This window comes from Mustelus asterias, chromosome 5 (genome assembly GCF_964213995.1).
Source record: "Mustelus asterias chromosome 5, sMusAst1.hap1.1, whole genome shotgun sequence".
NCBI lineage: Eukaryota > Metazoa > Chordata > Chondrichthyes > Carcharhiniformes > Triakidae > Mustelus > Mustelus asterias.
In genome coordinates this window covers 42,101,531-42,128,102 of record NC_135805.1, presented here as the reverse complement: position 1 = coordinate 42,128,102, position 26,572 = coordinate 42,101,531, and the positions used below count along the sequence as shown (strand labels likewise).

The window sequence follows — 26,572 nt, the reverse complement described above, 5'->3', positions numbered from 1 at the left end:
ACTACTGCATTGTCACAAAAACCCATTTGGTTTATTAATGTCCTTTATCATAGAATCCCTACATTGCAGAAGGAGGTCACGCAGCCCATCGAGTCTGCACCTACTCTCTGACATAACATCTCATCCAGGTCCTATCCCTGTGACCCCATGTATTTACCCTGCTACTCCCTACCCCCAACCTACACATCTTTAGTAAAGGCCACCATTACCCATCTAGCCTCTGTGACTTCAGAACAACAGCAATATGATTTACTTTGAAATGTCCTGCAATGTGGCTCAGTAAGTCACTCGGTTGTATTCAAGAAGGTAGCTCACCATCACCTTCTCGAGAGTAATTAGGGATGTATAATAAATGCTACTATTGTCAGCAACATTCTAACAGCGATGACCATAAAACTGTAGAAATTTCAATATGCAAGATCCCATTCAACTTATCCTGTCCTTGCTAATATTGGCTCCCCTTCATAAGTATCTATATGATCCCATTTCCCTGCTGTTTTCTTGAATTATTTAATGCATTCCCCCATAACACGAATAAGCTTCCAGAAATACTAGGGGACAGAGGGTCTACCATGAAGGAGGAACTGAAGGAAATTCTTATTAGTCAGGAAATTGTGTTGGGGAAATTGCTGGGATTAAAATCCAATAAGTCCCCAGAGCCTGATGTTCTGCCTCTCGGAGTACTGAAGGAAGTGGTCCTAGAAATAGTGGACACATTGGTTATCATTTTCCAGCATTCTACAGACTCTGGAAGAGTTCCAATGGATTGGAGGGAAGCTAACGTAACCCCACTTTTTAAAAAAGGAGGGAGAAAATGGGGAATTATAGACTGGTTTGCCTGACATCGGTGGTGGGGAAAATGCTGGAGTTAATTATTAAGGATGTAATAACTGAGCATTTGGAAAGCAGTGACAGGATTGGTCCAAGTCACTGTTTCTATGAGATTCCCCTCTCATTCTTCTAAATTCCAGTGAGTATAAGCCCAGTCGATTCAGTCTCTCTTTACATGTCAGTCCTGCCATTCCGGGAATCAGTCTGCTGAACCTTTGCTGGACTTCCTCAATAGCAAGAATGTCCGTCCTCAGCCTAGAAGACCAAAACTGCACACAATACTCGAGGTGTGGCCTCGCCAAGGTCCTGTATAACTGCAATAGTTGATTTTTCTTCAGTCTAAGGCACTAGGGGACGTGGCGCCGCGGGAAACGGCACCTGAACAAGTCGTGGGGCGAAGTTATTGGAGGAGGAACAGAGGCGACAAGATCGCCACCTGCGGTCTGAGAGCGATGTGCCGGCCCGTTGAATTGTGCTTGTAAGATGACGCTGCGCCGAATCGCAGGGACACACGCATCCAAAACACACTGGCTTGCATGATGGAGCAGTCATTTTCAGTTCCTGTTGCAGACGGGAGGGAGGGAGGTTCGGCTTAATGATAAGAGCCAGTGTGCCCTGGTTAAGAACTGTTTTCCTAGCGCCTCTGACAGCGGATGGTGAATGCGATCAAAGCCCCCGTGGATTTAGAGAGAGACCTGTAGGAAGTGCTACAAAGGCTGGGCTGACTTTTTATTCTTTTACAAAATTCACACAATAAAAATATCCAGTGTTTTGGTAAGTTGGGCTCATTTCCACATTCGCTATTCAATGTATCTTTTGCTTTAGGTCCAACTCTTGTGATAGTGTTTTACAGTAACTGGTCTTAAAAGTTGCAAAATCAGTAACCAATTCATTTGGGATGAGTTCGCAACATGTTTTATAGCTGAAAGTTTATGATTTTTATTTCAATTTCAAAGTTTATTTTGAAAAAGGTTCCCATCAGATTTCTTAATATTTACACTCGTGGTTTCTGTGATTTGTAATTAAGTGTGTCATTTGCTGGGGGTCCCCGGTGGTTTGGGTCTGCCTTCTGAGACCCTAAATCCCGGTTTATTTTGGACTTGCAATATTAGGCGAATTACCTTTCAAACAAAGCCCTAAACAGCGGTCGCTCTAACCTAGTTCCTCAAGAATTGGGACTCTGCATCACACAGGTTTACAATCCCATTAGAAAGTGCTCCGGGGACTTGCTGCTGATTGCCACTTTAAACAAACGTTCGCCGATTTAGTCAACATCAGATATTAAAAGGCTTTCTCAAACCAGTAAAAAGATGCATTTCTAGGTCCATTGCTGACGCACCGTGATTAAGTCCAGAAGCAATTTTGCTTCCTCATTCGTACCAGCGCACAAGCAACAACACATTTAAACGGGGGCGATTATAAGGTGGCTATTTTTAGAAACAGAAGAACGCTTGCAGGAGGCTTGACCTCTTTTCTGTGTTAGGCAATTTGAATTTCATAATCCAAAATCACAAATGTTCACTGCTCATAGACCTTTTTTGAAAAAAAAGGCGCTTCCCCATACTTTATCTGGCAGGCTGCTCACTGGGGTGAGGGCAGTGAGGAAGTCTGTCTCAGTTATCACACCATGTCCACAGTCAAAGTGGACCACCAAGTAACATTTACCCCATCCAGCCCTCTTAGGCTGTGGGACGCTTTTGTTTGTTGAAACGGTCAGTGGGAGCGTATTCCTGCTGTTACTTTGATTGGGTGGGGGGTGGGGAGAGATGGTGCTTAAAGCATTTCATGCATCCTTTCAATTTAAAATGCAAGAATGTGTTTAGAGATTCAGTTCTCCCTCCACAATTGCGGGGTGGGGGTTATGTTTTCAGGCCAGTGAAAACGTGGCAAAACCAATTGGTCGTGTGCCTAAAACCTTTCTTTATCCGCCTGGGTGTAAGTGCTAAAGGTTGCCCTACAGAGTTTGGCTACAAGTTTTAAAAATGTGATGTGAAAGCACCTCCATGCTAGAGCACCCTGTCACTTACTCGCCATTCACTGCTGCGCCGCCCCAGCTGGGAGGACTCTGACTGGCCCTCCGTTTTTGAGAGCCCGCCCACTGCACTTAATTGGACCGGGAACCTGTCTCCGTGCACCCCCTTAGTGAAAATCCCAAATACTGACTGGTTACCCCTGGGGGCTGGTTCCGGACCCAGAAACTATCCACTGTCCTGTTTCCTTTATCCGGAGGGAAAGTTGACCCCTAAATGTGTGTGCTGAGGACGGATATGCTTAGCGGAAATGTTATTAAGAAGGGAAATGATGTGAGCAAAATTTTTAGAGAAGAAATTATTGTTAACTTTTTTTTATTCTTTCAAGAGATGTGGGTATTGCTGGCAGTTTTAGCATTTGTTGCCCATCCCCAATTGCCATTGAGAAACTGGTAACGAGCTGCCTTCTTAAACTGCTGCAGTCCATCTGGTGCTGGTACAACCAAAGTGTTATTAGGAATGGAGTTCCAGGATTTTGGCCCCAAAGCAATGAAGGAATATGGTGATATAGTTCCATTCAGGACGGTGAGTGGCTTGGAGGGGAACTTGCAGGTGTTGGTGTTCCCATGCATCTCCTACTCTTGTCCTTCTAGGTGGTAGAAGTCATGGATTTGGAAGGTGCTGGCAAAGGAGACTTGAAGATTTGCAGCAGTGCATCTTGCATATGGCACACTGCTGCTACTGTACATCAGTGGTGGAGGGAGCAAATGTTTAAAGTGATGAGAGGGGAGCCAATCAGATGGGCTGCTTCATGTTAAATACTGTTGAATATTGTTGGAGCCAATGCCATCCAGGCAATTGGAGAATATTCCATCATGCTCCTGACTTGTGGCCTTGTTGATGGTGCACAAGCTTTGATAGTCAAGAGATGAAGTTACTTGCTGCAGAATTCCCAGCCTCTGACCTGCTCTTGTAGCCATGAGATTTATATGACTGGTCCAGTTCAGTTTCTGGTCAATGGTAACCGCCAGGATATTGATGATGTGAAATTCGGTGATGGTAATGCTATTGACTGTCAAGGGGCAATGGTCAGATTCACTCTTGTTGGAGTTGGTACATGTGGCACTGGCCTGGCACTTGTGTGGCACAAGCTTTACTTGCCATTTTTCAGCACAAGCTGGAATGTTATCCAGATTTTGCTGCATGTAGACAAGGAACTCACTATTTGAAGAATTGCAAAGGGTGCTGAACATTGTGGAGTCATCAGTGAACATCCCCACTCCTGACCTCACGATGGGGGGAAGATCATTGATCATTGTAGGAGGGAGGGTTTCAGATACGTGGATAATTGGAACACATTCTGGGGAAGGTGGGACCTGTACAAACAGGACGGGGTGCATCTGAACCAGAGGGGCACCAATATCCTGGGAGGGAAATTTGATATGGCTCTTCAGGGGGGTTTAAACTAATTTGCCAGGGGAGTGGGAAAAGGAGTTGTAGTCCGAAGTCAGTGTTGAGGGTGGTGAGGTGTTGGGGAAGGTATCAAGGTCAAGGGTGGGTACCGGTAGACAGGAAGGTGGGTTGAAGTGTGCCTACTTCAATGCAAGGAGCACCCGGAACAAGGTAGATGAACTTGGGGCGTGGATTGGTACTTGGGACTACGATGTTGTGGCCATTACGGAGACGTGGGTAGAACAAGGACGGGAATGATTGTTGGACGTTCCGGGGTATAGATGTTTCAGTAAGTGTAGGGAAGCTGGTAAAAGAGGTGGAGGAGTAGCATTGTTAATCAAGGATAGTTTAACGGCTGCGGAAAGGCACTTCGAGGGGGATCTGCACACTGAGGTAATATGGACTGAAGTTAGAAATAGGAAAGGAGCGGTCACGTTGTTAGGAGTTTACGATAGGCCCCCAAATAGTAATAGAGATGTGGAGGAAGAAATTGCTAAGCAGATTATGGATATGTGTGGGGGTCACAGAGTAGTTGTCATGGGGGACTTTAACTTTCCAAATATTGATTGGAACCTTTGTAGGTCAAATAGTTCGGATGGGGCAGTTTTTGTGCAGTGTGTGCAGGAGGATTTCCTGACACAATATGTGGATAGGCCGACAAGAGGTGAGGCCACATTGGATTTGGTACTGGGAAATGAGCCGGGCCAAGTGTTAGATTTGGTTGTGGGAGAGCACTTTGGAGATAGTGACCACAATTTGGTGTCTTTTGTTATTGCAATGGAGAGGGATAGGGCCGTATGGCAGGGCAAGGTTTACAATTGGGGGAGAGGTAATTATGATGCGATTAGGCAAGAATTATGGGGCATAAGATGGGAACAGAAACTGTCAGGGAAAGGCACTAATGAAAAGTGGAACTTTTTCAAGGAACAAATACTGGGTGTCCTTGATAGGTATGTCCCTGTCAGACAGGGAGGAAATGGCCGAGTGAGGGAACCATGGTTCACGAAAGAGGTGGAATGTCTTGTGAAAAGGAAGAGGGAAGCTTATGTAGGGATGAGGAAACAAGGTTCAAATGGCTCGATTGAGGGTTACAAGTTAGCAAGGAATGAGGTGAAAAAGGGACTTAGGAGAGCTAGGAGGGGACATGAGAAGTCCTTGGCGGGTCGATGATCAAGGAAAACCCCAAGGCTTTTTACTCTTATGTGAGGAATAAAAGAATGACCAGGGTGAGGTTAGGGCCGGTCAAGGACAGTAGTGGGAACTTGTGTATGGAGTCAGTAGAGATAGGCGAGGTGATGAATGAATACTTTTCTTCAGTGTTCACCAAGGAGAGGGGCCATGTTTTTGAGGAAGAGAAGGTGTTACAGGCTAATAGGCTGGAGGAAATAGATGTTTGGAGGGAGGATGTACTGGCAGTTTTGAATAAACTGAAGGTCGATAAGTCCACTGGGCCTGATGAAATGTATCCTAGGATTCTTTGGGAGGCAAGGGATGAGATTGGAGAGCCTTTGGCTTTGATCTTTGGGTCCTCACTGTCCACGGGGATGGTGCCAGAGGACTGGAGAGTGGCGAATGTTGTTCTTCTGTTTAAGAAAGGGAATAGAAATGACCCTGGTAATTATAGACCGGTTAGTCTTACTTTGGTGGTTGGTAAATTGATGGAAAAGGTCCTTAGGGATGGGATTTACGACCATTTAGAAAGATGCGGATTAATCCGGGATAGTCAGCACGGATTCGTGAAGGGCAAGTCGTGCCTCACAAATTTGATTGAATTTTTTGAGGAGGTAACTAAGTGTGTTGATGAAGGTAGGGCAGTTGATGTCATACACATGGATTTTAGTAAGGCGTTTGATAAGGTCCCCAATGGTCGGTTTATGATGAAAGTAAGGAGGTGTGGGATAGAGGGAAAGTTGGCCGATTGGATAGGTAACTGGCTGTCTGATTGAAGACAGAGGGTGGTGGTGGATGGAAAATCTTTGGATTGGAGGCAGGTTGCTAGCGGAGTGCCGCAGGGATCAGTGCTTGGTCCTCTGCTCTTTGTGATTTTTATTAATGACTTGGAGGAGGGGGCTGAAGGGTGGATCAGTAAATTTGCTGATGACACCAAGATTGGTGGAGCAGTGGATGAGGTGGAGGGCTGTTGTAGACGGCAAAGAGACATAGATAGGATGCAAAGCTGGGCTGAAAATGGCAAATGGAGTTTAACCCTGATAAATGTGAGGTGATTCATTTTGGTAGGACAAATTAAACCACTTACTACTCACTGTAAACCTATGCCCTCTGGTCTTAGACCCATGGGGAAAAGATTCTTAGGAACTCCCCTATCTATGCCTTTCATAATATTTTATATCTCTATCAGGTACCCCGCAGCCTCCTCTGCTCTGGGGAAAACAAACCCAGCCTTTCCAATCTTTCATAGCTGAACCTTTCCATCATAGGCAACACCCTGGTGAATCTCTTCTGCACCCTTTCCAGTGCAATCACATCCTTCCAGTTAGTGTGGCACCTATTTCTTGGATTGCTTTTCTACACTTGTCTGTCAGTTCACACCAGTACTAATAAAGCCCAACCAGCCGATTTCCTATCAATAGGTTGTTTAGATTATGCTTAATATGATACCCAAGATAATTAGGAGAAAAAAACATAGGGAATAGAGCGTTTACATTTTAACTTCAAAAATTCTGAATTGTTGTAATCTGCAGCTAGCACAAGCCACAAATTGAAACACTACTTTAAAGTTTGCACCCCAGCGTGGAGAAAACATTTCCCCCTGCCTATTTTTAAAAGTCCACATTAAGTATGGTATCTGAATTGATTATTTTAAACCCAGTATGCATTAATTCTTTTTATTGGGATGGCACAGTGGTTAGCACTGCTGTCTCACTACGCCATGGACCTGGGTTCGATTCCCAGCTTGGGTCACTGTCTGTGCAGAGTCTACACGTTCTCCCGTGTCTTTGTGGGCTTTTGCTGGGTGCTCCGGTTTCCTCCCACAGTTCGAAAGATCATTGAATACCTACAGTGCAGAAGGAGGCCATTCGGCCCATCAAGTCTGCACTGACAACAATCCCACCCAGGCCCTATTCCTATAACACCACATATGTTCCCCACTAATCCCTCTAACCTACGCATCCTAGGACACTAAGTGCAATTTAACATGGCCAATCAACCTAACCCGCACATCTTTGGACTGTGGGAGGAAACTGGAGTACTTGGAGGAAACCCCACACAGACACGGAGAATGTGTGTGGAGTTTGCACAGTGACCCATGCTGGGAATTGAATCCAGGTCCCTGGAGCTGTGAGGCAGCAGTGCTAACTACTGTGTTGCCCTGATGTGCTGGTTAGGTGCATTGGCCATGTTAAATTCTCCCTCAGTGTACCCGAACAGCTGCTGGAGTGTGGTGACTAGGGGATTTTCACAGTAACTTCATTGTAGTGTTAATGTAAACCTTACTTATGACACCAATAAACTCAAAACTTTTTATAGCCACTTGGTGTGACTTTTTCTCCTGTGAACCAAAATTTCGATCTCCCTTTGCGCTTCCACCTCACCCAGTTTTCCTTTATTCAAAGTTTAATTACTGTTTTAATTTCTTATACCCCCTCCCATTTATTGACACTGAAATTGTGTATTTCTTTTGCCATTTCTGCTGTCTTATCAGTATGTGCCATTTGCTTTCTTTCTGCAAATTAGTTACACTTCCTTTTTTTCTGTAAATATATTTCTATAGAATGCAAATTTAGGTAGCATTTACGTCAGATCCAAATGCAAATCATTGTGCACAATAAACAGAAGTGTTTCTAAAACAGAACCTGATGGCACTCCCCCAGCAACTTCGAACCACTCTGAGAAACAGCCCTTAATACCCAAGACCTGATTTTAATGCAGAACAGGGAGACAGCCATAACATTTCAACACTTGAGTCTCTTTGAAATGACGGTAGGTGTTATAGACTTCAAAATTACTTAATTTATAATGAAGTGTTTTTTTTTGATGACCTCAGAACATGAAACAAGTTGTTTAAATGGAAGGTCCTTTCTTATTTCTTGCTTTATTCAATTTCTATCTTTTTATTTTTAAGATAATATATCTGCCCTCCTGATTTGTCAATGGATAAATGGTTCTGAGATATCAAGATCAAGAGGACATCACTACCTAGCTTTTTTTTAAGCTGGTGTTATGATGGGAACATAACAGCAGCCTTAGTGACCTGAGCTGGAATGGGGGTGAAAACTTTCATGCTCCCAAAGTGTTAGAAAACTTGTAGATTTGGAGACCGGTATGAACTATATTGAGCTCTAGGAAGCATCTTTTCTACATCATGGACACCATGATTTTTATTTTCTCTTAAAAGGTACTTGCCTTAGAGCGTTTGACCTCATTGTTCCAGAGGAGCAACTAGAGTGGTGGTTCAAGTGAGGAGAGCTAGTAGGTAAGAGGTATTTTTAACTTGCTCTTTTTTTTCTGGGTTTTTTTCTCTAAGGCAGTCAGGAGTGTAAAACCGGAAGTAGGCCCCAGTGAGTTTTTTGAGTCAGAGCAAGGGAGGCAGCGAGTGGAACGCGAGACTGCGCAGGCACCTGATGTCAGCCAGTAGCGCGCGGAAGGTTTAAAAAGCAGGCCGCTCTATCCAGCGGGCGGCGGAGTGAGAGGGAGCAGAGTGGGACGGCTTTGGCTCAAACAGGTTTCGGCGTGAACAGGCAGGCGAGGGTAGGTTCCGGTAAGTTGTTTTTGTTTCTTCAGTGTAGAAAGAATGCCAGGCAGGATGTTGGAATGCTTCTCTTGCAGGATGTGGGAAGTCAGGGAGGCCGGAGGTCTCCCTGACAATGACACCTGCATCCAGCTGCAACTCCTAACAAACCGCGTTAGGGAACTGGAGCAGGAGCTGGATGACCTCCGGATCATTCGAGAGAATGAGGAGTTTATAGATAGTAGCTTCAGGGAGGCAGTTACGCCAGAGGCACAGAGCACAGGTAATTGGGTTACTGTCAAGCGAGGGAAAGGACAGGCAGAGCAAGATTCCTCTGTGGCCATTCCCCTCCACAACAGGTATATTGATTTGGATACTACTGTGGGGGATGCCTTACCTGGGGCAAGCTGCGGCAGCCGGATCTCTGGCACTGAGTCTGGTTCTGCAGCGCAGAAGGGAGGGTGGAAGAAGAGGAGAGCGGTAGTGATAGGGGACTCGATAGTCAGAGGTACAGACAGGAGGTTCTGTGGTCGTGACAGAGACGCCGGATGGTTTGTTGCTCCCGGGTGCCAGGGTCAGGGATGTCTCTGATCGCGTGCACAGCGTTCTGAAGTGGGAGGGTGGGGCCAGATGTCAGGGTACACATCGGTACCAATGACGTAGGAAGGAAGAGTGAGGGGGTCCTGAAGAGCGAGTATAGAGAGCTTGGTAGGAAGTTTAAAAAGCAGGACCCCAAGGGTAGTAATCTCAGGATTGCTACCTGTGCCACGTGACAGTGAGGGTAAGAGTAGGATGCTCGGGCGGATGAACACGTGGCTGAGGAACTGGTGTAGGGGGCACGGTTTCAGATTTCTAGATCATTGGGACCTCTCCTGGGGCAGGTGGGACCGGTACAAGAGAGACGGGTTACACCTGAACTACAAGGGGACCAGTATACTTGCAGGGAGGTTTGCTAGTGTTATTGGGGAGGGTTTAAACTAGATTTGCAGGGGGAGGGAACCAGAGTGCCAGAGCAGATAGTGGAGCGGGGGTGAAAATAAATGTTAATAGTTCATGCAACATCACAAATAGAAGGGTTGTGTGTGGTGGTAATCTTCTGAGGTGTGTCTATTTCAATGCCAGGAGTATTGTGGGAAGGCAGACGAGCTGAGGGCGTGGATTGACACATGGAATTATGACATTATAGCCATTAGTGAAACTTGGCTTCAGGAGGGGCAGGACTGGCAGCTCAATGTTCCAGGGTTCCGATGTTTCAGACGTGATAGAGGCAGAGGGATGAAGGGTGGGGGGGTGGCATTGCTAGTCAGGGAAAATGTTACAGCAGTGCTCAGGCAGAACAGATTAGAGGGCTTGTCTACCGAGGCCATATGGGTGGAGCTGAGAAACAGGAAAGGTATGACCACATTAATGGGGGTGTATTATAGACCACCCAATAGTCAGCGAGAATTGGAGGAGCAAATCTGCAGAGAGACAGCAGACAACTGCAGGAAACATAAAGTTGTGATAGTAGGGGATTTTAATTTTCCACATATAGATTGGGACTCCCATACTGTTAAAGGTCTAGACGGGTTAGAGTTTGTAAAATGTGTTCAGGAAAAGTTTCTAAATCAATATATAGAGTACCAACTAGAGAGGATGCAATATTAGATCTCCTATTAGGAAACGAGTTAGGATAAGTGACAGAAGTGTGTGTAGGGGAACACTTTGGTTCCAGTGATCATAACACCATTAGTTTCAACTTGATCATGGATAAAGGTATATCTGGTCCTCGGGTTGAGGTTCTAAACTGGAAAAAGGCCAAATTTGAAGAAATGAGAAAGGATCTAAAAAGCGTGGATTGGGACAGGCTGTTCTCTGGCAAGGATGTGATTGGTAAGTGGGAGGCCTTCAAAGGAGAAATTTTGAGAGTGCAGAGTTTGTATGTCAGGATTAAAGGCAAAATGAATAAGAATAAGGAACCTTGGTTCTCGAGGGATATTGGAACTCTGATAAAGAAGAAGAGAGAGAAGTATGACATGTATAGGCAACAGGGAGCAAATAAGATGCTTGAGTATAAAAAGTGCAAGAAACTACTTAAGAAAGAAATCAGGAGGGCTAAAAGAAGACATGAGGTTGCTTTGCAGACAAGGTGAAGGATAATCCTAAGAGCTTCTACAGGTATATTAAGAGCAAAAGGATAGTAAGGGATAAAATTGGTCCTCTTGAAGATCAGAGTGGTCAGCTATGTATGGAACCAAAAGAAATGGGGGAGATATTAAATGGTTTTTTTTTTTTGCATCTGTATTTACTAAGTAAACTGCATGGAGTCTATGAAAATAAAGCAAACAAGTAGGGAGGTCATGGAACCTATACAGATTAAAGGGGAGGAGGTGCTTGCTGTCTTGAGGCAAATCAGAGTGGATAAATCCGCAGGACCGGACAGGGTATTCCCTCGGACCTTGAAGGAGACTAGTGTTGAAATTGCAGGCGCCCTGGCAGATATATTTAAAATGTCGGTATCCACGGGTGAGGTGCCAGATGATTGGAGGATAGCTCATGTTATTCCGTTGTACCAAGGCTCAAAAAGTAATGCGGGAAATTATAGGCCGGTAAGTTTGACGTCAGTAGTAGGTAAATTATTGGAAGGAGTACTAAGAGATAGGATCTACAACTATTTGGATAGACAGGGACTTATTAGGGAGAGTCAACATGGCTTTGTGCGTGGTAGGTCATGTTTAACCAATCTGTTAGTTTTTCGAGGAGGTTACCAGGAAAGTGGATGAAGGAAAGGCGGTGGATGTTGTCTACGTGGACTTCAGTAAGGCCTTTGACAAGGTCCCACATGGGAGGTTAGTTAGGAAGGTTCAGTCGCTAGGTATACATGGAGAGGTAGTAAATTGGATTAGACATTGGCTCAATGGAAGAAACCAGAGAGTGGTAGTGGAGGATTGCTTCTCGGAGTGGAGGCCTGTGACTAGTGGTGTGCCACAGGGATCAATGCTGGGTCCATTGTTGTTTGTTATCTATATCAATGATCTGGATGATAATGTGGTAAATTGGATCAGCAAATTTGCTGATGATACAAAGATTGGAGGTATAGTGGACAGTGAGGAAAGTTTTCAAAGCTTGCAGAGGGATTTGGACCAGCTAGAAAAATGGGCTGAAAAGTGGCAGATGGAGTTTAATGCAGACAAGTGTGAGGTATTGCACTTTGGAAGGACAAACCAAGATGGAACATACAAGGTAAATGGAAGGACATTGAAGAGTGCAGTAGAACAGAGGGATCTGGGAATACAGATACATAATTCCCTAAAAGTGGCGTCACAGGTAGATAGGGTTGCAAAGAGTGCTTTTGGTACATTGGCCTTTATAAATCAAAGTATTGAGTATAAGAGTTGGAATGTTATGGTGAGGTTGTATAAGACATTGGTGAGGCCGAATTTAGAGTATTGTGTGCAGTTTTGGTCACCTAATTACAGGAAGGATATTAATAAGGTTGAAAGAGTGCAGAGAAGGTTTACAAGGATGTTGCCGGGACTTGAGAAATTGAGTTACAGAGAAAGGTTGAATAGGTTAGGACTTTATTCCCTGGAGCGTAGAAGAATGAGGGGAGATTTGATAGAGGTGTATAAAATTATGATGGGTATAGATAGAGTGAATGCAAGCAGGCTTTTTCCACTGAGGCTAGGGGAGAAAAAAACTAGAGGACATGGGTAAGGGTGAAGGGGGAAAATTTTAAAGGGAATATTAGGGGGGGCTTCTTCACGCAGAGAGTGGTGGGAGTGTGGAATGAGCTGCCAGATGAAGTGGTGAATGCGGGCTCACTTTTAACATTTAAGAAAAACTTGGACACGTACATAGATGAGAGGGGTGTGGAGGGATATGGTCCAGGTGCAGGTCAGTGGGACTAGGCATAAAATGGTTCGGCACAGACAAGAAGGGCCAAAAGGCCTGTTTCTGTGCTGTAATGTTCTATGGTTCTATGTAAATGCAAGTCATTGTTATGCTGAATTTGTCTGCAATGCCTTATATAGTTGAATGGTGTTCATTGTCTAGGTTTACTTGTATAGTATGGCTAGATTGTGCAACAGGAGGGCTACCAACACTCCTGGAAATGTATCCTCTGCACTCAAAAAAAGAATTGACATTGGGTGGATTGTAGTGGAATAAAGATATTTGTTGCATTGTTGCCCACATATTACTAAACTGTTTCCAATGACTGCTGCACGCAATTGTATTCATTTCTATGTTGCTATCAAGTATCAGTGCCTTAACACTGGGAATATTAAAACTCATGGTTGGAAACCATATTCAAGTATCTAGGGAGCAGGGGGAGGAGAAACAATCACAACAGACTATATGTTGTGTAGCATTTTAATACAAGACTCATTTTGTTACATCATTTATTCACATTCACAACACTTGCTTCAGTTTTTTTTTTGCTTAATTAGAACACCTAGTAGACTCCTGTTCAAAATCATTAAACAAAATAAATATCAGACTGAATATAAAATACTTGGGAGCCCAATACCATGTATTTTGTGGTTGAGTCAACTCAGTTGCTTTAAGTGGTGTCGAACCTGGAACCTGTGGTACCTTGTATGTTATGTGACTTTCAAAATAAAAGTGCCATGTATTTAATATTTTTGTGCTTTCAATTAACAGCAGTGCAAGTTGGTTATCTTCAAGTCCCCCCCATTGTTAGTGAAAGGAGAAGGTGGTAACAACTGGGATGCCTCAGCTAACTGCAGCTGCTGTTTTGCAGATAGGTTTATTAATATCTGCACTTCCTGCACAGTACATTTTATCTCGGTGGTCTGGCAGTGATTCTACCCAACGCACTCAGGCATCAAGAAGGTACCGTTACACGTTTTTAACATCTGTTGGTGTTTTTAACATTGTGGCACTTGTGGGGAAAGGAACTCCTCATGGATTTTGTATAGCCAGTGTCAGCATCAAGCACTCCCAAGTTAAGCACAGCAAGATGAGAAGGCAGTGTGCCTACTCTCTATGCCTAATTTGGTCCACAGGATAAACTCCAGTTGAATTTTATAGCTTCCAAAATGTATTTTCAATCAAACTTTCTGCTAATAGGCTTTCACCTTGTCACTACTGTTCACTGATGCAGTGATCAGTGCTCAGGATTTAATTATTCTTAAATGACATCTGCCCAATTATACAACAGAAAAGCAAAAGATAATGCACTTAACTTTTGGACTTTATTTGGAGAATCCTGGCTATATATGCATCAATTTATTGCCTATCAATAATCCTATAATTTTATCACATGTTGCTGACTATGGGCCAACAACAAAATAAGAATCAAAAACAGCATTCGTCACGATGACACAATGGATTGAACATGTTCAACACTCTGTTTCTTAACCTGTTTACATGGAATGTGGCAGCAGAGATGAGGAGGCTATTCGACCCATCATGCTTGGTCGGCTGTTTGTTAGAATTAGCTTAGAATTACTTCCACAAATTTGCTATTTGCCCATATCTCTGTTTTTCTTTTTCTTTTTTCAAGTATTTTTCCAATTTTCTTTTAAATGCAACAATTCAATCGGCTATCTTCACTCTTTCAGCAATGCACCCCCGATCACAACTTGTTGTGTTTTTGATATTCCCTCTTTCGCCAATCCCATTAAATTTGTGACTTCTGGTTAGCCGCTGCCATGGGAAACCATTTCTCCTTATTCACTCTATTGAAATCATTCTGACTTTGAACGGCCTTATCAAATGTGTTAGCCTTCTCTGCTTTAAGCAGAACAACCCCAGCTAATTCAGTGGCACCACCTAAGTGAAATCCTTCATCCCTGGCTACCTTCCAGTAAATTCCTTCTCCACTCTCTGTAAGGATTTGCTATCCTTCCTGAAGTATGGTGCCCAGAGTTGAACAAACTGGTCCAAATTTGGCCATATTAATAACAGCTAGGTTCGTGCCAGTCCTACAGGGTAAATCAGTGGCAGCAGCTTCTGATTTCTGCAGTTAAATCCAGGAACTGCTGTTAGAAACAGTCTTTTCTGTACCTTCTCATTCTTCCAAAAGTGTGGTGCCCAAAACTTGACACAATACTCCAGTAAAAGTTGAACCAATGTTTTATCACAGGTTTTTTATAACCTCTTTGCTTTTCTACTTCAAAACTCTATTTTTACCCTTTTCTGAACACAGGTGTAACATTTGCAATTCTCCAGTCCTCTGGCGCCACCCCTGTGTCAAAGGAGGAATGGAAAATTATGACCAGTAATCCTTTTTATGTTTCATCTTTGCATCGTGCAGGGAGCTCTGGCTTTGCTTGTCCTATTTTTTTCCCCTCTCGAGAATGTCCCTTGCCTGTACCTGAACCATCTCTTCAGAGACAGTCCAATGTTCCATCAGAGTTTTACCTGACAATCTTTGATTCCAATTCACCTGGGGGGTCAGATCTTTCTTCACCCCACTGAGGTTGGCCTTCCACCTGTTAATTATTTTTACTATCGCAAACATGTAGCTTGTTTGATCTACAAGGAAATCAAAGATTATTGGGAGCGAGCAGGAATGTAGCGTTAAGGCCACAATCAGCTCAGCCATGATCTCACTGAATGACAGAGCAGGCTCAAGGGGCTGAATGGCCGTCTCCGGCTCTTAATTTTTGATCCTGCAATCTTGTATGTTTTTTCTCTCTCTCTCCTATGCCCTAATATATTGCATGTTTCTAATTCCCTTTTTGAAAGGTTAATCGATAACTGGAACCGATTCAAAAGAACTTATTTAAATTTACAAGCATGGAAGGACTGGCTAATAGAATGGAGTTTAAAAGAGAGGTAAGATTTTGAGCAACACAACTAACATAAACTCTGTTATTGACAACATCTGCAAAGGAATCCGAGAATCATAAAGGAACATGTTTATAATTAAACGTATCTATGATGTCTTTTAATTTACATGCTGCCTATCAGCATAAGAGATTGAAGTTTATTTATTAGTGTCACAAGTAGACTTACATTAATACTGCAATGAAGTTACTGGGAATTTTTTTCTTCTGGTGCGTAAAGGGGTGGAAACAGATTCCATGCCATTCTTTGCATTCCCAGGAATTTAGATTTCCATCCCTAAAACTGTGTAATTTCTAGGCCCCTGAGCAGAGATTTGGACCCCATAATCCTCCCAGCTACATGGACTGCTTACTTCTACCTTTACAACATCCTGCCACTCTGGAACTATAGTCTCGAGACTCGACTGTTTTACTCATCTCCTTACTGGCCTTTTTTTCCCCACGAACTCCAAGTTTTCCAAGGCTTCTCTGGCACATGTATCTCAATCTCATGTTATGACACCCTTTTCTCCCAACTTAAAACTGTCCCCTTATTCATAGAATCCTACAGTGCAGAAGCAGGCCATTCAGCCCATTGAGTCTGCACCGACCACAATCCCACTCGGGCCCTATCCCCATAACCCCATGCATTTACCCCAGCTAGTCCCCCTGACACTAAGGGGCAATTTAGCATGGCCAATCCACCTCACATACACATCTTTGGACTGTGGGAGGAAAACGGAGCACCCGGAGGAAACCCATGCAGACATGAGGAAAATGTACAAATTCCACACAGACAGTGACCCGAGGCTGGGAATCGAACCTGGGTCCCTGACGCTGTGAGGCAGCAGTGCTAACCACTGTGTCACCGTGCCGCCCCAATTCTCCAATACTTTCAATTTTAAAATCCTTGTTCTCATCTTTTAAATCCATTCATGACCTCATCTCACCCTTTCTCTGCATCCTATTACAGTCCTACGTCCACAAGCATGCCCCTCACCTCGACTCAATGCGCTATGACTCTGAATCTGGACTTTTTTGCATCCCTCCCCAACCCTTGATCATTCCTTCATTTGTGAGACACTCTTCAGCTGTTTGGGTTCCGCAATTCCCTCTCTGAGTCTCATCTTCTTAACCCATCTCACCCCTGCTGATCTTTCTCTTCCTGGGGCAAGGCCCATTCTCCTTGCCAGGTTCACCTTCTAATTCTACTCAAAAATTAACTCACCTGCAAATTCCAACTGAAGAGAAAATGGTCCCAAAATGGAACAAAATGCACCCCAAAGATTGGGGGGGGGGGGGGTGCTAGACGCTTTTGTCTTTTTTTCCTCTCCCTAGAACTAGGAAGTTTCTTGCTCCTTGTGAGTCAGGGAAAATAAATGTCTTTGGGTCTGCTCTATGCAAGTAGTTTTATTGAGTGGGTTTCCATGATATTTTCTCTGATGTTCTGCAGATCTATCGAGCCTGACGATCTTCCTGGAGAGTCCCCAGCGATGGAAGTCTTTCTATTGAAACAGAATAATGGGTACTTTGCAGGTACCTTGGGAATGAAAAGTCCACTTGTTTGATCTCAAGAGTTTATTTCTCTCTGTTACACAACTCTTTGGCCAAATTAAAAAAGCAGCTCCATTGTGAATTCAGTAATCCTTCTCTCTTTTCTCCAGCTATCCATCACTATTTGTGCGCAAGGGTTAAATTGGCCGGAATCCTTGCTCCCAGGCAAGGAGTGCAAAGTCAGGATAATTCCCGGCTCCTCTGATCCAACCTAGGGAAAAGTATCCCAGAATTTTGGATTTTCATTCTTGGAGGGTGCTGGGTTTTTGGGAGTTGTTGTGGCTAAGCCCAGAAAGAGTGTGGGGGCTGCCAGATGCAGAGGGGCCCTGGCGGAAGGCCTGCCTCAGTACACTAGTGCTTTATCAAAGCAATGAATAAAAGCAGTAAAGCAAAAAACAGCCCTCCAACTCTCACCCTTCACCCCCCCCCCCCCCCCCCCCCAAGCCCCCCATAGCCCCTCATACATTCCATGCCTACCTACCCACCGCCATGGCCCATTTTACCCTTCATGTGTACCTACACCTACCCCTGTTGCATTTTATAGCTCCAATGTCCCTCTGCCCATCACCTTTATTGCCTCCATGACAACTCAGTGTCAATTCATGTCAACCCATGGCCATGATGTGGAGATGCCGGCGTTGGACTGGGGTAAGCACAGTAAGAAGTCTCACAACACCAGGTTAAAGTCCAACAGGTTTATTTGGTAGCAAATACCATAAGCTTTCGGAGCGCTGCCCCTTCGTCAGATGGAGTGGATATCTGTTCTCCAACAGTGCACAGAGACAGTGTTGCTCCGAAAGCTTATGGTATTTGCTGTTGGACTTTAACCTGGTGTTGTGAGACTTCTTACTGTACCCATGGCCTAGCAGCCTTTGCTCTTACACCTACCATGCAACTGACCCAATACCCACTAGGGGCAGACCTTGTGACCTGTGCTGAGATTAAATAACATTCTTAAATGTCTATTGATGAGTTCACTATTTAAAAACAAAATTCTCATTGACTAAAAACCCATTTACTACATTTAACTTATTTTAATCTCTTATAAAAACATGCATTGGAATTCACAGCCCCACTGCAAAGAGTTTACAACCACTTGAAGCTGCTGATCAAACTGTGAATTGACAGACACCCCGCTCTGATAATGAAAGTTGTGAAATCAATCATGCAGCACAAATCATCTATTTATAACCTTTTGACTTGTGTACACAGACAGAGAAATAGGAAGCATTGATTTTTATCTCACAACAGGCTTTTTTCAAATATTTAAGTGCCTTGACAGCTTGACAACACTTTGGCAGCTCTACTAAGAATTCCTTCTAAAGGTTCTTTTTAACAGTTCCTTATGACAGCTCTGTTGATAGTTCTGATGAACTTGACCATTCTAATGAGTTTATGCACACTTGTATCTACTTTTAATAACCCCAAATGATACTTTACTTCTCCCAAAGATGTCCTCAGGTCATACCCAAAAGGGTACGTTACAGGTCCAAAAGGGCACTCCACCTCTCTAAAGAACAATGTGACCTCCAGACCTCCTTCTACCATGTCTAAAGTTCACAAATGGTGTTTTTGAATATTCCACTAGCAGTAAGTAGATCTGCCTGAGGCAGCTGCACTTTAACATGTCCAGTTGCAGCCATGAACCATAGACATGCAAAATTATTTATTGTGTTCAGGTGAAGGACTTCCAGATTTGGGCCCCTCCTGCCATTTTTCCAACAATGGAGAGGCTCTCCAACTCTGCAGAAATTCAGGCCCAAATGAAGTTCACTCTCACTGTTGTGAATTTGAGTCCACGACTCATGATTGCACAAACAACTTGGCCCTAATTTGAACCCGTAATTTCCACATTTTCTCAGATTCCCCTTGTACTTCAATCTTGGGTGTTTGATCCCTGATATCAGTTGTGTTGCCCTTCACTGTATTCTCTCCAAAGCCGAAATGTAGGATGGTGATCACTGTAAGATCTGTGCACTCTCCAAAATCTTAGTTTGCTTTGGGCTTTGCTACCTCAGCGCTGTTCAATGTTCAGCTTTGTAGTGCTTCAGGAAACTTTCTGCTTTTAGCTGAATACGATAGTTTGCACATTTAAATGCACAAGGACAAATGTGCATCACGTTTGGACAAAAATATTGGTTTCATTAACAAGACTACTTAGAACTTGGGGAACTGAGTTACCAAAATGTTCTTTCATCTCCAAGGCTACGAACTGAATCCGTCCCAAACTGCTAGGAGGAACCAACTTTAATCCAATCTTCAAAAATAACAGGCTTTAATACAATTGCATCAAAATAATTTGAAGCATCAGTTTGAAATGTAAACTTGTGGATGAATGATATTCCCACTAAGAGACTTCTTCAAAGACTCCAAATTTAATTTCAATGCACGTTTCTTAAAAATGCAATTTCCTACTTGTCTAATTAGACTCAACTGAGCCTCGGTCTCCAAGGCCTTTGTCTGTCAAATACAGAGTAGGACAGGTCTTCACGCACAAGCAGGAAGGATACTACGGTGTAATTGTCGGCTGGGATGAGAGAGCCAGAGCCCCAGAAGAATGGCTTAACGAAAGATATTTATCAGACATGCAGGTACGAGAGGGATGCACAAAGGAAACTTTGTTGAGTGTGCTGGCATCTGTTGAGGGATCTCTCCAAATACTATTTATTTTTCATTGCTAAGACAATACCAAGTTAACAGCAGAAAAGCTTTGCAAGAAAATAAAGGAGCTCCCCTGGTTTATCTTTCCATTTATTTTTTTCAATCTCACTGAATTATCTCCATGAAGTTGATCTTGATCTAGCCTGCTATTGATCTCCATTACACTCAGACATCAGAATTTTTAGACCCATGGAAGTGGGATGGCAGGTGAGGGATTGGGCACCATGACAGTAGCACCGTGTCATCGCTTGCCCATCCTCCCTGCTCTCTCTGCGATTTACCAGTTGTGGGGGAGGTTGGCATCAAATGTCTGGGCCACCAGGTGAAACCTGATGGATTGGTGACCAGTCAAGTGGGTGGGCCCCCTTTAATCACCCGGAGCCCATCAGCGGCACTACCCCCACCCGTGGTAATTCTTCCATCCCAGCTTGGGTCCGGCAAGAAATCAAACTTACCTTTAAGTCTGGGCTTCATCGGCAACTCCTCATTGAGGCTGCCAGCAGTGGCCAATGCGCCCGATGGCACTGCTGGGACGAGGGAGCGATCAGTCCTCGGATTGGCTGGCAGCTCTTGGAGGTGGATTTCCTCTCCAATTGGGTGGAAGGCCTGCCTTGGAACAGAAACGGCCTGTTGGCTATATTGGCTATGGTTAGCTGGCCAAGCACAGGTGGACTTGTCGCTGGCTTTTATATTGGGGGGTCAGGGACTCAGGCCCCAGGGACCCCAAAATATTTCATTTTGATTTAATCATGACCCTAACATCCAGCCCATGGTGCTAAAAGCAGAGGGCAAGTATATTTCTGATATCGCATTTCTTCAGAAATGAGGAATATTTTTCAAGGGAAGGAAAGATAATCCAGGCCAAGTAGCCCTGATGTATGTTTTGCTTTAATGTTTTAGAGAGTAAAGTAATGGAGGATTTTTCAGGGTCTGTTCTCCATGGGCGCAAATCTTGTTATGGCCACCAACTTTCACAAGAGGGCCATAATGGGATATAGGGCGATCTCTGTTGCCCCGAAACCCCGATGCTGGTGGGGATTGTGTGGGGGGGGGTTTATCCAAACATTTATACCTTTATACGTTATACCTTTGTAGTCAAGGGTTGGAGTGTTTCTGTGCGTGTGCGCGTGTGGAGGGGGCCTGTTATTGTACTTTGGGGTTGGACCGCCCTTTCACAATGTCACCCTGATTGCTGTGGAGCCCACTGTACCAGCTCTATGTGGCTCCGCACCGCCAGAATGATGGTGCAAACAATGACCCTTTGCCATATTTCTGACAAAGTGTCAGAAGATCTGGAGTGTAAACCCGGCTGTGTTTCTGGGGAGAAACATGCCAGTTTTCAGTCAGAACCTGGCACGTTGCCATTTTTATTGGAAAATTCCACCCGTGGTTTAAGAAATAATCTTCACCCTTGTTTCTCTGTGTCACTTTGGAACTAGCCATTAAGGACCACAGAATAAAATCCTGCTTATGTGCTACTGGAACATTTTTAATTATGCAAGTGGATAGCGCTTTACCTTTATTGCACAGACACATAACCACTGATATATTTTTATCTATAGAATTTGAGAAATACTCCCCATTATAAAGTTCTGATTCAAGCAGTTGATGGAGGAACTTCAGAAACAGCCTATATTCCAGAGAGTGATATTGTCATAGTGACTGGTGTACAGGTATGTGTTTGAGTGCGGGAGGATTTGTGGGTGAGATGCTGTGTAAAAGCGGAGGCGAAGGACACCTGAAGTTTCATAGAATCCCTACAATGCAGAAGGAGGCCTTTCAGCCCACTGAGCCTGCACCGACAATCCTATCCAGTGCTATCCCCGTAACCCCCACGTATTTACCCTGCTAATCCCCCCCTGACACTAATGGTCAATTTTAGCATGGCCAATCATAGAAATCATAGAAACCCTACAGTACAGAAAGAGGCCATTCGGCCCATCGAGTCTGCACCGACCACAATCCCACCCAGGCCCTACCCCCATATCCCGACACATTTATCCACTAATCCCTCTAACCTGCACATCTCAGGACACTAAGGGCAATTTTTTTTTAGCATGGCCAATCAACCTAACCCGCACATCTTTGGACTGTGGGAGGAAACCGGAGCACCCGGAGGAAACCCACGCAGACACGAGGAGAATGTGCAAACTCCACACAGACAGTGACCCAAGCCGGGAATCGAACCCAGGTCTCTGGAGCTGTGAAGCAGCAGTGCTAACCACTGTGCTACCGTGCCACCCCAATCAACCTAATCCGCACATCTTTGGAGTTTCATTTTATCCTGTGATCAGAGGAGCATCAATTATTGCAAAGTGATGTCTAGAAACATATCCAGATTTAATTTTGCATTTGATTATTATCTTGACACACTATTTCAATGTTTCAGATTAGACTGGGTGAGATTATTCAAACAACTGCCATATTGAAGATAGTTTGCAAAGCAAATTCTTACATGAATTTAGGGTGGAAATGAAATGAGCTGTTAGCCTATCACATAAAGAGCTGTATCTTAGTGTCTCAGTGAAGGAGAAGGAAAAACCAATGCCAAAAGTTTGAGCGCAAAGTGATCTTCATTTGTTATGAAAAAAAGCTACTGAATGATGTACATCACTTATGGAAGTGAGTGATTCAGGACTGGTCCAGATGCCTGACCTTGTTAAAGTACAAGGAAATGGAGCTCAACCAAGATGGAAACTGGCAAGCCTTGTAATCTCCTTTGTTAGAGATGCCTTGGGTGTTCATTGAGACTTTGAAATGGAAAGCTGCGAGGATTGGACAGCTAATCATATTTCTGTCTAAATTACTGCTGGTTATGGACTCCAGAGTTTTTCCTCTTTCCCACCAGTTTCCTTCTGTTCTTTCCCCAGCAGCAGTGACCTACTTTTCTGGGATACAATTCCACAGTACCTCTCCCTAGTACCCATTAGTCACATGTGGGCTTTGATAGAATGTGTTGCTAGTCCATGTAATTGGATGCTGCGTCACAGATGAGATCCAATACTGCCTTCATCCAACATCAACATACACATAGAGGTTACTCCAGGACTTAAGGCTGTTTGTAGGCCCAGGTTTCAGATTTGTTATCCACATGCTATTTATTCACTGAATTCTGACCAATTTTGCATTGTTGTTATTTTTTAGGTGTTCCATCCTCTGTTAATATATTATTTCAGCATGTTTTTTGGAGACCAGTACATAATGATGCCGTGGCTGTTGCAACTCTACCCCCATGACTGAATGGTGTTAATTGCCAAATGATGCACAGACTATAATTTGCACCAGGGGAATTAATATGAAAACTTGAAATTCATGAAGGCCTTGAATATATATAATGTATTTAAAATTCCATGCCAAAACTCTTCAAGGAAAGTTTTTAAAATATTACTACCACAGACTCATTTGTTGATATTTCCTTTTGAAATAATTGCAAGATGATTCAATTACTGTACAAAAATCAAATGTATATTTTTTGAGAAAATTATTCAATTCATATCTTCCTTTAACAGTGGCACAGCTTAACACACAGTTCTAGTCTGTACAATACACAAGACTCCTGTTACCAAACCTTGATAATCATTCGCAGACATTGTTAGCTTATAGAATGAGAGAAAAATCAAAGGGATACTTTATCAGTAGTAACTTGCAGAATGTCCTTTCTATAACAAAAATAGTATACTATCACAAAATAAGGAAAGAATGAGGCCTCCATTGTTTCTGTATGTGAGTAGGCCTTTAACTTTACATTGTAATACATTAAAAGCCATGGGTAGTTTTATAGACATCTTTAACTGCTTTTTTTATTCGTACATGGGATGTGGGTGGTGGTATCACTGGCTTGGCCAGCGTTTATTGCTCACCCCTAATTGTCTCCGGCCTTGGACTGAATGGCTGGTTTGCGAGGCCCATATTGCTGAGAGTCTGGAGTCACATCTAGGTCAGAGTAGGTAAAGGCTTAAGATTTTCTTCCCCAAAGAGCATTAGTGAACCAGATGGGTTTTACAACCATTGACAGATGGTTTCATGGTCATCATTAGACTTTTAATTCCAGATTTTTATAGAATTCAAATTTCACTTGGATCCCCTAACATTACACTGGGTCTCTGGATTACTAGACCAATGACAATACGCCTGCCATCTGAAAAACTCAGGCCCATAGCTTTAATCACCTGGCCTTACTCTTCCTGACTTTTGCTGGGTTTTAATTTCCATTATCACTGGAACTTTTATTTTCTAATGATTGTAATGTAAATGCAAGCTGTTACTATCTTGACCCAGATCAGCTAAACTTAGCAATTGAGTGTGGTTCAAGCCTGTCATCTTCCTGGTCTATATGGCTCACTTAGTCTGTGCAAAGCAGCTTAGCCTTCAGGGAAGTAGTATCCTGAAGAGTTCCTTCGGGAAGCTGTATCTTGAAGAGTTCTTTAGTGTGAAGCTATATCTTCAGCACCCCCCCCCCTCCTCCCCCCACCCCTGTAGTTCCCCAATACCCAGCAGCACTTTTACATGCGAGTATAAATGAGTGACCTGCTGCTTGTGTGACCTGGCTGCCAGGAACTGTGCAAGAATGGTAGAAAGACAGTTATCCCCTTCTCTGTAACATGTGGCCGTAACCTGCTGAGTTCCAGGGCAATGTATCTGGGGGGGGGTGCCCTAAAGATGCACTGGGGTACCCCCGCCCCCGGAAGTTCCCAAGTCAGATTGCACGGCAATTGCCTGCGAAGTTTGAACTTCTTTTGGGTAATTGCTGTGCGGTGGGAACTATCCACGCATATGAATTAGGAGCAGGAGTAGGCCACTTGGTCCTTCAATCCTGCTCTGCCATTCAGTAAGTTCATGGGTGATCTGATTTTAACATCCAACTCCACATTTCTATCTACCCAATAACCTTTCACCTCCTTATCGGGAATCTATGTAGCTCTGCCTTAAAAATATTCAAAGACTCTGCTTCCACTGCCTTTTGAGGAAGAGAGTTCCTAAGATTCTCAATCATCTGACAGAAAATGTTTTTCCTCATCCCTGTCTGAAATGGGTGTCCCCATAGATTTAAACAGTGACCCCCTAGTTCTAGATTCTCCCACAAGAGGAAGCGCCCTCTCCACATCCACCCTCCTGGGGTGGCACAGTGCCAGGGACCAAGGTTCGATTCCCAGCTTGGGTCACTGTCTGTGCGGAGGCTGCACGTTATCCATGTGTCTGTGTGGGTTTCCTCCGAGTCCAAAAGACATGCTGGTTAGATGCATTGGCCATGCTAAATTCTCTCTGTGTACCGGAAAAGGCGACTGGGGGATTTTTACAGTAATTCCATTGCACTGTCAATGTAAGTCTGCTTGAAACACTAATAAATAAACTTAAACTCAACTCCTCTGAGGATCTTGCATGTTTTCAATCAAGTTGCCTCTTACTCTTCTAAACACCAGTAGATACAAGCCTAGCTTGTCAAGCTCTTTCTCATAAGAAAACCCACCCATTCCAGATATTGGTCTAATAAACTTTCTCTGAACTGCTGCCAATGCAAATGTGATTTAAATTGCAAACTTCAGGTGGTTTCAACTCTTGCATCCATAGTTACCCAGAAAAAGTTAGAATTAAAAGCACTTCTAGCTTCTGGGTAACTATCCCCCACTCCCACAGCCAAACCGATCCAAACGCCTCCCCAGGCCCAAATTAATTTTGAGGTAATTATGAGCAGAATGGCAATCCAACCCAATTGCCGTACCACCAGAAGGTACGGGCCTTGGTGATTGATATCTGGTGTCTACCCCAGCAGTATGCACCCGAGTGTGGAGGTGAGTAAACATAGGTAATTAAGCACTCAACCGTTATCACAATATTTAAAATTATATATTGTGAGTAACTTTGCTTGACAAAACCCTAGTTTAGCTTGCATATTCAAGTATTGTGTATACTAGACGCAGGTATACTCAGACCAAGCATGAGGAAATCCAAATCTAAGCTGTTCCAACTTGTATGTTCAAAAAATGCGATTCTGCATGTTTGGTCAGATGGCTGATCAAATGCACCTTTGATACCTCATATACATATGTTGAGAAAATGCATTTTATCCACTAAAACTGATTCATTGGAACAGAACATGTAACAGTATTGTTGATGTTTATAATAAACTAGGTTTAAGTTCTGTACCATTGCTGTCACATCACCCTTGTTTAAAAAAGTCTGACAAACGTGCAGATTTCTACTGTAATACGCATTGTTTGAGAACTTTCTGTTCCATTGTGAATTCCTGTGAATAAAAGAAAGGTCATGACTAGCTATTGATGTGTGATCTGTTTTGCATATTCAATTGACTGTAAGATGAGATTGTTAAACATTTTTGGGAGTAGAAAATTTTACATGTTTCATGCTGATGGGTTATGTCACTTAAATGAGCTGTAAGTCTTGTGTTTTTGCTCTCATTTTTGTAACTCATTCTTAACTCTGTTTCATTAAAACTTGAGTTTTCAAAGCTTTCTTTCTTCAGGTCAGAACAACCCTGTGTTCACCAATGCAAGCAAACAATTAGAAACTATCATATTTTTCCAAGAAATCTGCATAAGTTTTGAAACTGTGGATCCACTGATTGTAAAACTAAATTATTCAAACTAACCGGAGCACCCAGAGAGGGGGGAGAGGGGGGG

The 26,572-nt window shown here is 43.5% G+C and overlaps 1 protein-coding gene across 5 annotated transcripts; it reads left to right on the top strand.

Moving 5' to 3' along the window:
- Nucleotides 1–1,413: 1,413 nt before the first annotated feature.
- On the top strand, nucleotides 1,414–26,209 carry LOC144493474 (uncharacterized). 5 transcript variants are annotated; one of them, XM_078212435.1, is made up of 8 exons: nucleotides 1,414–1,605; nucleotides 8,611–8,688; nucleotides 13,588–13,779; nucleotides 15,640–15,729; nucleotides 17,173–17,255; nucleotides 19,701–19,864; nucleotides 21,497–21,607; nucleotides 23,079–26,209. In XM_078212435.1, exons 3-8 carry the CDS (start codon nucleotides 13,655–13,657, stop codon nucleotides 23,172–23,174), a joined length of 669 nt encoding a protein of 222 aa, XP_078068561.1. In that variant the 5' UTR covers nucleotides 1,414–1,605; nucleotides 8,611–8,688; nucleotides 13,588–13,654; the 3' UTR covers nucleotides 23,175–26,209. The 5 variants fall into 5 exon arrangements, with proteins under 5 accessions (XP_078068561.1, XP_078068563.1, XP_078068562.1 ...); XM_078212436.1 differs by lacking the exon at nucleotides 1,414–1,605 and adding an exon at nucleotides 8,088–8,195; XM_078212433.1 differs by lacking the exon at nucleotides 1,414–1,605 and adding an exon at nucleotides 8,141–8,195 and having other exon boundaries at nucleotides 8,338–8,688.
- Nucleotides 26,210–26,572: the final 363 nt, after the last annotated feature.